This window comes from Cetorhinus maximus, chromosome X (assembly GCF_964194155.1).
Source record: "Cetorhinus maximus chromosome X, sCetMax3.hap1.1, whole genome shotgun sequence".
NCBI lineage: Eukaryota > Metazoa > Chordata > Chondrichthyes > Lamniformes > Cetorhinidae > Cetorhinus > Cetorhinus maximus.
This window is the reverse complement of record NC_135917.1, coordinates 5569199-5582188: the sequence shown is the minus strand read 5'-3', so window position 1 is coordinate 5582188 and position 12990 is coordinate 5569199. Positions and strand designations below refer to the sequence as shown.

The following is a 12990-nucleotide window of genomic DNA, read 5'->3' as shown; positions in this document are numbered from 1 at the left end:
TTGCCTTGCATCCACAGCTACACTTTCCCATCTGAATTATCTGATGGTGATCAGGAACAGAATTTCTGATGGTTATATTTTTCCTCTCTCTTCCCCTCTTTCTCTCTTCCTCCCCCAACAAAGACAAGTCAAATATCTAGTTTCTCCTTCCACTCACCTTTTCATTGCTCCTGACTGGTGACACTTTGGCTGCATTTGGATAACTTCTTATAGACTAGATGTCAAATGTGAGACTTTCCTGGTCTCTGGCTCTGTACCACACCGTTATGGTGCATTTATCCACTTGGGCATCATGATACCTTCTGGTGTGCGATTCAACAGAACAGCTCTTTGCAGTATGTGACAATTTGTCAGCTTGGCTCAGATGGTAATTCATTCTTTCCTGAGTCAGAACCTTTTTTTGGTTCAAAGCTCATTCCAGAATTTGAGCTCATAATCTGGAGTAATGCTGTAGCACACTACTGAGGAAATGCTGCATCATCTTTTAGATGAGACATATCGCAAGGCTATGGCTGCCTGTTCCAATGGTTCAGGTTACTTTAAAGATAACTATTTGAAGAGCAATCGATTCTTCCTGAAGTTTGGCTAACATTCTTCCCTTAACAAGCACCACCAAAAAATCATTAACTGGTCAGTCATCTCATTGCTTTTTTGAGGATCTTGCTGTGCGCAAAATGGCTGTCGCATTTGCCTACATAATTTGCTGCACTTCAAAGTAATGAATTGTAATTGAAACGCTTTGAGATGTTTGAGATCAGGCGCTAAATGCAAGTGTTTTTTTTTCTCCTTTTATGTGGAGGGAAACTGCTGTGCACCTGCCAGAAACAGTAATGACATTGCAAACATTTCAACCTTTATTTATTATTGTTTACAGATGTCCTCTTCAGTACTCTTGATTTAATGCTGGGAATTCCGTTGGCTCAGTTGACTTATTGAATTGTAACTAGTGTAATCATGTAGAATGTGTTGGGACAAAACTATGGTAAAAACACAAACTGCATCAGTCTATCTTATCAATGTATCTCAAGAGAGAGTGTGATGGTTTTGCACACTTGTCTTTTACCCCCATGACTTAGGTTTCAAGTTAGCCCAGACAAGAAAGAAGTCTTCTCCTTCCATAGGGTCCTAGTTGAATGAGTTTTAACCTGGCTCAAACCCTAATACACACACTCCCCAGGATAAAAAATATCCATAATCTGATGGCAAATGGCAAAAATTAAATGGCATGCTAGTGGAAGAAGAATGCTTTGTGAGACTTGGGTTAAGCAACATTGTTGTACCAGGGCCTTTGCCATGCATTTAACTTGTTAATGACCTAATCCGATGTGTGGTCTGATGCTGATGTACAAAAAGTTGAAAAATTGTTATCTAGCATTTGATGTCCTTGGCTCCAGCATTTCTTTTTTCCATGCTATATTTTTGAAATCATTGGTGCTTCCAAACGGGTAGTTCATAAGTTTTAAGCAAAATTCCTGTTTAGTTTTTGAGGTTAATTTGCAGCACTGAATGGAACTAATTTTCTGCACTACTCAGTGTAGCCTGATCATTGCAACCATTTAGCATGATACACTGGAGATCTGTCTTACCTTGCATTTGATTATTTCTCTAACCAGCATTAGATATAGTCAGATCTTCTATTGGGGTTTTTATTCTCCCAAAATATTATTAAAATGTTAATTTAATAATGGATCAACAAATAGATTTGAAATTAATTACATTGTTAAAGACAATTGTTAAAGTTAATTACCTCAAACTGTCCACAAAGATTGAGTGATCTCTGTAAGGTGAATTTCACCTTTCCCATCATTAATTTGATTCTGGCACTGACTATAGGGGATCTCCAAAGTCCAGCAGCAGTGATGTCGTCAAGCAGGCCAAGTAGCCAATCACATTGAAGAATCTGCACAACAAACCAGGAAGTAAAATGCACTGTTTACCCTTCACTTTTTAATCATTTTGTAGAGAGTGGAATAGACTGGGATATGCACATGGGAATAAAGTATAAACTGAAATATTGTGAACTTTTTTTAAAAAGTGCAATTTTTAATCATGAAGAATTTTGACATTCCACAAATATAAAATTAGTTTTTCGGGCCCAGAGATGTTGTTCAAAAATAATTATGAACTTGGCATGCAGTAATTCTTTTCAAGGGTTTTATGAGACCTATGCACGTAACAGTGGAAGTTCACATCAATTCATTTGATTTCCATCTGCAAAACTTCAACAGTGCACCATGAGGGGGAATCACTGACAGTAACTTCTGGATATTTGCGTTTAACTGCACATGTGCGGACACCAGAAATTGCCATGGGTTTCACAGTTGTAATGATGGCGAATGCTGACTGTTTCACTGTCATTACAATTACAAAATCCAAAACATTAGGAAACCTAAAGGAAAGTATCAAATTTACACTGCTCCAAGAACAGATTTTGTTTCTGATCTTTAATATTTTTATCCACAGGGCATTTCTGGGCTCATCATTGGTGTGCAGCCTGGTCAAATGGTGTTGAACAGGGTGAGGGGCAAAAACTGGTCAACGTGGACAAAGCTGTAATCTCAGGTGTCTCACAGGTAAGAGATAAAATTTCATAACTTTGGGTTCTTCGAGTAGTACATAGTTTACCCTTTTTTTTGAGCTCTTGGAGAGGGCTGATTAACAAAACATTAGTTGTCCTATAAGATTACTGAAGTTTTAGGACCACAATCCCAACTGATAACTTGCTCAAGGGCCACCCTCAAGAATGCTAAATGTTACAGCATAAAATATTGGGGCACAACTCTCTGATATGTACCAGTTTTTTTTTGTTACTGTTGACCATTGACTGGTGGAGGCATGGTAATTTTTGAGAGGAGAAGCTATAGTGCCAGTTGTCCTATTTTAATATTTCAACTTGTTTGTGGAAACTGGGATGACCCTATGTCTTAAAAGTGTCAGTTTGCCTCCTTTTGCTGGTGCGTAAAAAAGGGGCATGGTATTAAATTCTAGTTTGGTAAACAGCACCCGACTTCCCAGATCGTCAAGGGGGAGGCCCAAAGGTAATTGCAGTAGTTTTGAGTATCTCTTACTCCATTAGATGTAATAATGGGGCTGCAAAAAGTTTTGCTTTTCCTTCATATTTTTAATAGGAATTCATAGAGCAGTTTAGTTTTGTGGATGAGTAAATGATTGAAGCTGGCCCTTCATCTTGCTCCTTCACTGTGATGGCTTCCAGAGATGGGAGGTGGACTCGATATTTTTTTTTTAATCTTGTTCCCAAAATGTAGGTTGTATAGCAGTCGCAGAGAATTTTGATATCTGAAATGAAATCTTTATTGCACAAGGGTAACAGCAAGAATAGCAGTGGACTATGGACATGTAACAGTGTGTCCATTGCTTGATTGCGCACTTCAGCAAACTGGAATGATGGCACATTTAAAGTGTAGCAATTTGACTTAGCTGTCAAACTACTAAGGCTGCATTTGTCTTTTGAAATCTACAGTTGTGCAAATGTGTCCATCTTAATACTCTAATTTTAATATAGTTATCCATTCTGCCTGATTTTTTTTTGCTTAAGTGTTAATTTATAGCAATGTATAACATTTTAAAAGTAATATTTATATTTTGTTTCACAGAAATGTGAGTATTGTAAACGGTTGGGCGCTACCATCCAGTGCCAGATGGAGGGATGTTTAAGATCGTACCACTTTCCCTGCGCAGCAGCATCTGGATCCTTTCAGTCAATGAAATCCTTGACCCTTCTGTGTCCAGAACATATTGATAAAGCAGTGGAGATAGGTACTAAACATATGCTTTAAATAATCTTCAGTGTTAACGGTGTCATTCTTACTGCACTACTTGATAGGGAGCTGCAAATATTTAAATTTGGTACAAGAAATAGCTGATGTATGTGAATGTGCCTTATTTTTTTGTATCTAAAGTGGGAACCTGGCTCCTCAATATCTGTGGGTAAATGCCATGTCTGTTGCTGTACTAAGCTGTCCAAAAGGTCCTGGGTTTGATATCTGGCACTAATTGGCCTGATCTCGGAGAAAATGGTCAGGGGCCTGCAACTGGTCTAAGCAATCCTCGGTGAAGGAAGGTGAATATCAACCAAGATTAACTGGTTGCTGTTCATTGACCCCTATTAACAAGTGCATGGATTGCAGATGTTGGATGAGAGATTTGGGGTTAGTGTTTAACTGGGTTATCTCCCTTCAATCTCAGCTTTCTAGATGTGATTGTTTGGGCAAATCTGGAAAGTGAACGGTAGATATAGAGCCATATCCCAGCTGCAGCTGGATGCATTTTTGAAGATGAAAGGGTCGGAGAGGAGATTTGTTTAAGAAACAAAATACAACCTGACTGAATCATTTGTTCTGTTACCAGTTTGGGTTGCATAAATCTAAATGTCTCCCAACATCGAAATGGTTTTACGTTCCCGACTGCATTTAATACTCCTCTATCTCATGGCTGTGTCCTGGTAGTCAAGCTCAAATTGAATTTTTCAGGTCAAGCGGGGTTTAGAGGGTGGTGGATAACGGAACTGATGTGAGGTTGGTGAAAGGAGCAGGTTGATCGGAGGGTGAAGAGAGAGGTCAAAAGGAAGGGAAATGGGAGGTGAGGAATGAGAAGGTAATGGGAAAGGAAAGGTGTAGGTGTACTAAGATATGCGAGAGGGGACTGAGGTGGGGTAGACAGGTAAAACAAGTTAGTGAGGATTAGATGGCAGCCACAGGCCTTTGGGGTGGGTATGTGGATGGGTGCTTATTGGGGTAGGGTTAGGAGGTGTGTCGAAAGTCTGAGTAATGCAGGGTGAGTTTTGATTTGATGACAATGAACACAGTTTAAACTCTTGATGCACTGTTACCCAGCTGGACTTCTATACTGAACTGTTTATAATGTACAAGTTGGTTGGGCTGAATGACCTGCAACTAGAAATCTATGCTCCACTTGAGCCTCCCCCCACCTTTCCCCATCTACCTATGAGATAAGCCTCCAATACTTTCTCCCTTATGCTTATTTAGCTTCCCCTTAAATGCCTCATGTAAGTGAATGAGAGAGAGTGATTCATAAGCAGCAGGATACTATCTAAAAGGGGACATGAAGTATGTGAAAAATTGTAGTATGCGCTTGCATCTTGATAACTTGCTGATGGGACGATTGTGGAGTGAGCCCGGCAACAACTCTGAACATGGAGGTTTGGCCACTGGAACTCCGTTGACAGCAATAGCGCAGTTTCTGTATACTCATGTGGACAGGACAAATCTGGGATGCAAATCTTTTGTTGGTAAGGTGGACAGTAAGAGAGCTGACAAACCTTTGTCCATTAGAAATGGCCTGTATACAGTGCTTCAATATGCTTCAGTCTGTCCCAAAGTCTCCTGCCTTCAGGCAACCTAGTTATGGGGTATTGCTGTCAGGCTAATTTCTGAACTTCACCATCTTGACTTGCTCAGAGAAGTAAAACTTTGTTGTGAAATATTTCTTTTATTCTCACTGGTGAACTTTAGCTTTATCGAAAAGGACATCTGGATAGCAATAGATTCAGCTGAAATTTTAAGGTTGAGAGTGGGTTGCTTGAATCCAGTATGGGATAATTTTAATGTCAATACAGTTGAACCACCATATACTGTTAGTTAAGCCCTACTATACTAATCACACTACATGACCTAAGCACTGCTCATTGGCAAATATTATTAGATTGCCTTCACTGCATTACATATATTTGCATTGACCTCCAGTATATGGGGAGTGAAGAGAAAGGGCAATGTTCAATTCAAGCAGGGTGAAGTGATAATTAAACCAAGGTGAAGAGGGGACATGGGAGGTGGGGTGAGTTCTTTTCAAAAGATTGCGTACCTGGGAAATACTCTGCAAGGGGTGGGGTTGCTAATTGTTTCAATTTTGCCACATTTTTTAATTTTACCACATTTTATTACATTGCCAGTGCCATTTATGGAATTTTGAGACTAATTCTTTTTAATGTATTTTAGACATAATCTTAGTCTGGTTTGCTTTGTTATCGTAACAGAAAATAATGATATCTTTCATTTATGTGGTGAAAGTTGAACTGGTGAACCAATGATAAAAGCCAAGCTCAAATTCCAATTTGAGAACCAGTCTAAATAGAACACATTTACAACAAAATCAAAATGCCTTGAGGTGAAATAAGTGCATAAAATCAAAAATGGTGGTGTTGGTGTTTAGATGTAACGGTTTTCTGACTAGTTGGGTACTTTTGCTAATGGTTCTAACTTCCAAATAGGTAGTTTTATTTTCGGCTGCCAAAACTAATTTAAAGTCGAGCTGATGATTGTGATTGCTTCTGGAAAATCTTAACGACTGCAGTAGTGATTCCAGCTCTGTATTGTGACCTAGGTTTGGGCCTGTTTTAGGATCTTTAGGATGTTTTCTCCCATGGCAACCAGAAAGACCTCTCTGCTGATTAACACAGGGCTAACTTGGTTTATCTGTTAAAAAGATGACTTGAATCAAATGTGTTAAAAAGTGATTAACCTTTGCAGGTTCCCAATCTCTGATTTGAAACTGGTCAGTAACAAGCAGTAAATTGTTATAACAGAAGTCTTTACATGTTACCCTTTTTTTTTTTAATTCCATTTTAGCAAAGGATGAGGCAAATTGTGGTGTGTGTGACGCTCCAGGGGATCTCCTGGACCTTATTTTCTGTACCAGCTGCGGACTGCATTATCATGGTGCATGTCTGGAAATTGTCGTGACGCCAGTTAAACGTGCTGGTTGGCAGTGCCCCGAGTGCAAAGTATGCCAGACTTGCAGGTTTGTAACTCTTTCAGATAGATACAATCTGCATTAGTAATACAACATTGTCAAGGAGAGCTCGACTGTAGATAAAACCTGTGTAACCTGTTTTGCTATTGGAATGCTAATAGTTGCAGCAAAAAATGCAAATATGAGGGTATGTAGCCCATATTCGCTCTTTTAAAGTGTTTTATCGTGCTACCGTGTGCTGTAATTTGTATAGTTTTACTGTATACAGTATACATAATGTAGAGGTAATTTACTAATGTATTGGACTGCTATTTTTATGCCTTGATGTATCCATTAACTAATCCAGTATGTTGCGTTGAAAGTTGGTGTGCTCTTTTTATATATTCATTCATGGGATGTGGATGTCGCTGGCTGGGTCAGCATTTATTGCCCATCCCTAATTACCCTTGAAGGTGGTGGTGAGCTGCCTTCTTGAACAGCTGCAGTCCATGTGATGTAGGTACACCCACAGTGCTGTTAGGAAGGGAATTTCAGGATTTTGACCCAGCGACAGTGAAGGAATGAAGGCGATATATTTCCAAGTCAGGATGGTGAGTGGCTTGGAGGGGAGCTTCCAGATGGTGGTGTTCCCATGTGTCTGCTGCCCTTGTCCTTCTAGATGGTAGGGGTCGTGGGTTTGCAAGGTGCTGTCTAAGGAGCCTTGATGAGTTCCTGCAGTGCATTTGTAGATGGTGCACATTGCTGCCGTTGTGCGTCGGTGGCGGAGGGAGTGAATGTTTGTGGATGGGATGCCAATCAAGTGCATTGCTTTGTCCTGGATTTTGTCAAGCTTCTTGTGTTGTTGGAACTTCACTCATCCAGGCAAGTGGAGAGTATTCCATCACACTGACTTGTGCCTTATAGATGGTGGACAGGCTTTGGGAATCAGGTGGTGAGTTACTTGCTGCAGGATTCCCAGCCTCTGACCTGCTCTTGTAGCCACAGTATTTATATGGCTAGTCCAGTTCAGTTTCTGGTCAATGATAACCCCCAGGGTTTGGTGATGGTAATGCCATTGAATGTCATGGGGAGATGGTCATCGCCTGGCACTTGTGTAACACGAATGTTACTTGCCACTTGTCAGCCCAAGCCTGGATATTGTCCAGGCCTTACTGCATTTGGACATGGACTGCTTCAGTATCTGAGGAGTCGTGAATGGTGATGAACATTGTGCAATCATCAGCAAACATCCCCACTTCTGACCTTATGATGGAGGGAAGGTCATTAATGAAGTAGCTGAAGCTGGTTGGGTCGAGGACACTACCTTGAGGAACTCCTGTAGTGATGCCCTGGAACTGACCTCCAACAACCCCAACCATCTTCCTTTGTGCTAGGTATGACTCTCAACCAGTGGAGAGTCCCCCCCCCCCCCGATTCCCATTGACTCCACTTTTGCAAGAACTCCTTGATGCTACACAATCAAATGCAGCCTTGATTTCAAGGGCAGTTCCACTCACCTCAGGCCTGGAGTTCAGCTCTTTTGTCCATGTTTGACCCAATATTTGTATAAGTTTCTATCAACATACATCTGTAAAACATTTCAGCGCAACAATGACAACTTAGATTTAAGGTAATTGGCAAAAGAGCCAGAGGCGATATGAAGGCATACTTTTATGCAATGAGCAGTTTGGGTTTGGAATGCACTGCTCAATAGGGTGTTGGATGCAGCCTTCAAAAGGGAATTGGATAAGTATTTGAAGGAGTTAAAAATTGCAGGCATATGGGGAAAGAGCAGGGGAGTGGGATTAATGGATCACGCTTCGAGAGAGATGGCGGGGACTCTGCACTGAACGGCCTCATTCTGTGTTGTACTATTCTATGCTGTGATTCATGTAGAGTAGGTTGTAATGTCTCCTATTGAATCCCATGCAGGCAGCCTGGTGCAGACACAATGATGCTTGTGTGTGATGCATGTGACAAGGGCTATCACACATTTTGTTTGAAACCAGCAATGGAGTCACTGCCTACTGATAGCTGGAAATGCAAGGTGGGTGCTTGTATGCGTGTGTTCTATAGATACCGTTCAGTATCAGATATAGATGACATTACAGTGGTTTACATGGTGTCTTCAGTCTGCTATGTTTGGCACACCAGTTCCAATTTGAATGATACTCAAAGTCATGTATGTGAACATTTTCTGTGTACAATGAATTCCACCAGGGTGGATGAGAGTTTGCAAACCTTTCTATAGTAGGTTCATTTGCTTTTGACCATCAGGAAGTCTGGGGTGTGCTTCATTTCTTTTTCAGCTAATGGTTAAAATGGTGTTGGTGAAACTGTAAAATATATTGCTATGAATTTTTTTGAACAGGTAGGGTTTCTATCCTTTAGCTTCATCTGTTTGACTAATTTTTTCATTGGCAACTTTTTGAAAATAAGCATATCACCCATAGAAATTTACTGTCCATAATTTGCTGGGGGGTGGGGGAGGAAGAAGAGAGGAGTAAGACCAAAAGTTTGGTGGTATAATGAGGCCATATGTCAATCTCTCCTCCCCCACCCCATCTTGCTTTTACAAAGCATTTGCTGTCATGAAAGCTCAAGGTGACAAGTGCTTTGATGCTCCTGATCTCCAAGCTGACCTCAATGTTGCTGTAGAATATTCACATTTTTTAGTCTGTACTACCATTGGATAATTCATTTACATGCATGGATTGAATGAGCAAAAAGTTAGATTACCTGCAGTGGTTCTGTTTTCCTTCTCTTTTTGACTGTAGCTCAACATTGTTATAAAAATTCCATTCCTCCTTACCAGCCCTGCTGGTCCCTTTGTTCTTTTATCTGACCTAGTGCAAACTAGTTCACTTGTATATGCATCATCTAAGTCTTCCTGCCGCCACCTGTCAAAACAACTGACTGATCATGAGTATGAAATTTCCCTTGTTTGTTAATAACTTTGTGAAATGCTCCAGGTGAGCAGAGGATAAGATCTCTGTTTGGGTAATAGCCCACTTATTTGTGGGCCTTTTGGTTAAGGAATGGTGCATAGTGTGGGAAGATCTAAAGAGGGAAAGGGCAGAAGATTTTAAAACTTCTCTTTTTAAGAATCCACTCCGCTGCTTTCTAAGATAAGAATGTGTGCACAGTGACTTGCTGCCGTACTGTACACGATAGTAGTGGAGGGAAGGAGGATAGACTCTGGTTGATACGATTTGTGGTTTCCGTTTCAGCCTGATGTTTGAGGCACAACCATGCAACATCCGAGAGTCCTATGTTGGGCTTAGTTTTCAGTGCAACTTTGTGGAAATGCTCCGTTGTTAATTTTCTAATATTTGAAGCTGCACTAGTAGCTGTTAAGTGTCAAGTGGATAGAAGACCTAATTTGACATCTCATAAGGGGCTTTGCAAGCCAATTTCATTTTTAATTTCTTTCTGCAGAACTGTCGTGTGTGCAGTGATTGTGGTTCAAGGTCTGCAGGGAAGCATCCAAATGCACAGTGGCATCAGAACTATTCAGTGTGTGAGAAATGTTACTGGCAAAGGAACAGGGACAGTGCCATGTGCACAATATGTGGTAAAACAAATGGACAAACAGATGATACATTAAACTGCCATATCTGCCAAAGGTAAGTGGCTTCTGCCATTAGTGATTATTTATCAGGTTTGGAAAAGGTGTTCATTAGCAGCAGCCATCATGGTTGCCTGCATCTATAGTAAATCGCACCTAGTGTGTATGTGGAAGTTTATTGGTCTTCTATTATGATTTCTCTCAAATACCCCCCACTCATGCCCATGCGGATTTGTTACTAATAATGTGCATGGAACCTAAATCAATGTGGGTGAAATTTAATACTTTAAGAGGGTAGCTAGTGAAGTCTTGCATAAAATTCCATAGAATTTACTGCACAGAAACAGGCACTTTGGCCCAACTGATCTATGCCAGTACTTATGCTGTAGACAGGCCTTCTTCCACTTAACCTCATCCAACTTTTTTTACATTCTACATAAACACACATTCTCTTGCTCTTCCAAAATGGTTTAGTCAAGATACTTCCCGTTTAAGCTCCCCCCCCACCCTCCTCACCTCCTTATAGTTTTCTTCACTGTATAGCATGCATACTCTGCCTGACTAACAGGCAACCTATTCCCTTATTTTTGCTAGCTAGCTCCCAGATGGAATGTGCAGTCTTGGGTGACTCGTCCTCTGCTTCTCTCTCCACTCCCTTTCGAGAAGAGCCTGGTGTTTTCATTCTTATATTATGCTAAAGGAATCCCAAGTGTTTGGAGTGAATTGTAATTTTAATATTTCCAGCATTTCTTGTACTTGTCTACTCCATCTTATCAATTTAAAGTTCTGTGTTGGAAAGTCACTTTTCATTAGCTTGTTGTATTTTTTATTCTCAGGTGGATCCATGCAGCCTGTGGTCCTTCACCTCTCCATTTATCAGGGCAACAGTACACGTGTACAAGGTGTAAAAACCCATCGCAAAACTCAGGCCTTGCGGCTCCTGAGCCCATTGATGAGAGGCGATTGAAACTTGGGTCAGTGGAATCAGGTATGAATTATTATTAGATATATTTGGTTGTTTCTGACAAATGTTTGGCACTGACTTGGCAGCAGTGAAAATGTTTTTGCAAGTTAAATCAAAGTATTCTATGCACATTTAATTTGGTCATCTAAACCTTGTTACAACTATAGGTCAGAATCTGTAGTGTAATAAAATGATTTAACTTTGATTAATAATACCATAATGGAGTCATAGAAAGTTTACAGCATAGGAGGCCAGTTGGCCCATTGTACCTGCGCTGGCCAAAAAAAAAAACGTCATCCAGCCTAATCCAGCTTTTGGTCTGTAGCCCTGCAGGTTACGGCACTTCAAGGGCACATCCAGACATCTTTTTAAAATGAGATGAAGTTTTCTACTTCTACCACCCTTTCAGGCATTGCGTTCCAGACCTGTACCACCCTCTGGGTGAAAAAAACTTTTCCTCATCTCACTAATCAGATTGCCAATCACTTTAAATTGATGCCCCGAGTCACTGGCCTTTCTGCTAAGATAAATGGGCCCTTCTCTATCCAGGCCCCTCACAATTTTGTGCATCTCAATTAGATGCCTCCTCTGTTTCAAGAACAACCACCCCAGCCTATCCATTCTGGATGAGCTGGGACTTTGTGACATTTAATGCAGTGCTATGTTCTCCTGAATGCAAATACAAATTTGAATGGGAATGACAGCTGAGAGTTATGATAAAACAACATTTTTAGCCCTTCATCATAGTCACTTGGGCAAAATTTGGTTGTGTGAATGCGGATATAATCAAGGAGTTATACCGTACTTGTGCTGTCGGTTTTTAAAAAAATATTCACTCACTGGATGTGGGCTTCGCTGGCTGGGCCAGCATTTATTGCCCATCCCTAGTTGCGCTTGAGAAGGTGGTGGTGAGCTGCCTCCTTGAACCGCTGCAGTTCATGTGGTGTAGGTACACCCACAGTACTGGTAGGGTGTTCCAGAATTATGACCCAGTGACAGTGAAGGAATGGTGATATATTTCCAAGTAAGGATGTTGAGTGACTTGGAGGGGAACTTGCCCTCTATCTGCTGCCCTTGCCCTTCTAGATGGTAGTGGTCGTGGGTTTGGAAGGCGCTGCTAAAGGAGCTTTGGTGAATTCCTGCAGTGCACCGGTGGTGGAGGAAGTGAATGTTTGTGGGTATGATGCCAATCAAGTGGACTGCATTGTCCTCGACGGTGTCAAGCTTCTTGACTCCAGGCAAGTGGGGAGTATTCCATCACACCCCTGACTTGTGCATTATAGATTGTGGACAGGATGTGGGGAATCGGGAGGAGAGTTACTCGCACAGGATTCCTAGCCTCTGACCTGTTCTTGTAGCCACAATATTGCTAGTCTAGTTCAGGTTCTTGTCAATGGGAGCCCCCAGGATGTTGAGAGTGGGGGATTCAGTGATGGTAATGCCATTGAACGTGATGGTTATATTCTCTCCTTTCGGAGATGGTCATTGCCTGGCACCAATGTTACTTGCCACTTGTCAGCCCAAGCTTGGATATTGTCCAGGTCTTGCTGCATTTGGACATGGACTGCTTCAGTATCTGAGGAGTTGTGAATGGTGAACACTGTACAATCATCAGCGAACATCCCCACTCCTGACCTTATGATGGGAGGAAGGTCATTGATGAAGCAGCTGAAGATGGTTGAGCCGAAGACACTGTCCTGAGGAACTCCTGTAGTGATGCCCTGGAGCGGAGAACATTGACCTCTAACAG

General features: G+C 41.2%; 1 protein-coding gene across 13 annotated transcripts in view; it reads left to right on the top strand.

The window, feature by feature from the left end:
• The window catches only part of kmt2d (lysine (K)-specific methyltransferase 2D), a 235081-nt gene that overhangs the window by 50604 nt on the left and 171487 nt on the right, over positions 1-12990 (top strand). For all 13 annotated transcript variants that reach the window (XM_078534392.1, XM_078534393.1, XM_078534388.1 and 10 more), the window contains 6 exons: positions 2464-2573; positions 3615-3777; positions 6606-6777; positions 8641-8755; positions 10147-10334; positions 11113-11264. In XM_078534392.1, coding sequence (XP_078390518.1) covers positions 2464-2573; positions 3615-3777; positions 6606-6777; positions 8641-8755; positions 10147-10334; positions 11113-11264 — 900 coding nt within the window. The remainder of the gene's footprint in view (positions 1-2463; positions 2574-3614; positions 3778-6605; positions 6778-8640; positions 8756-10146; positions 10335-11112; positions 11265-12990) is intronic.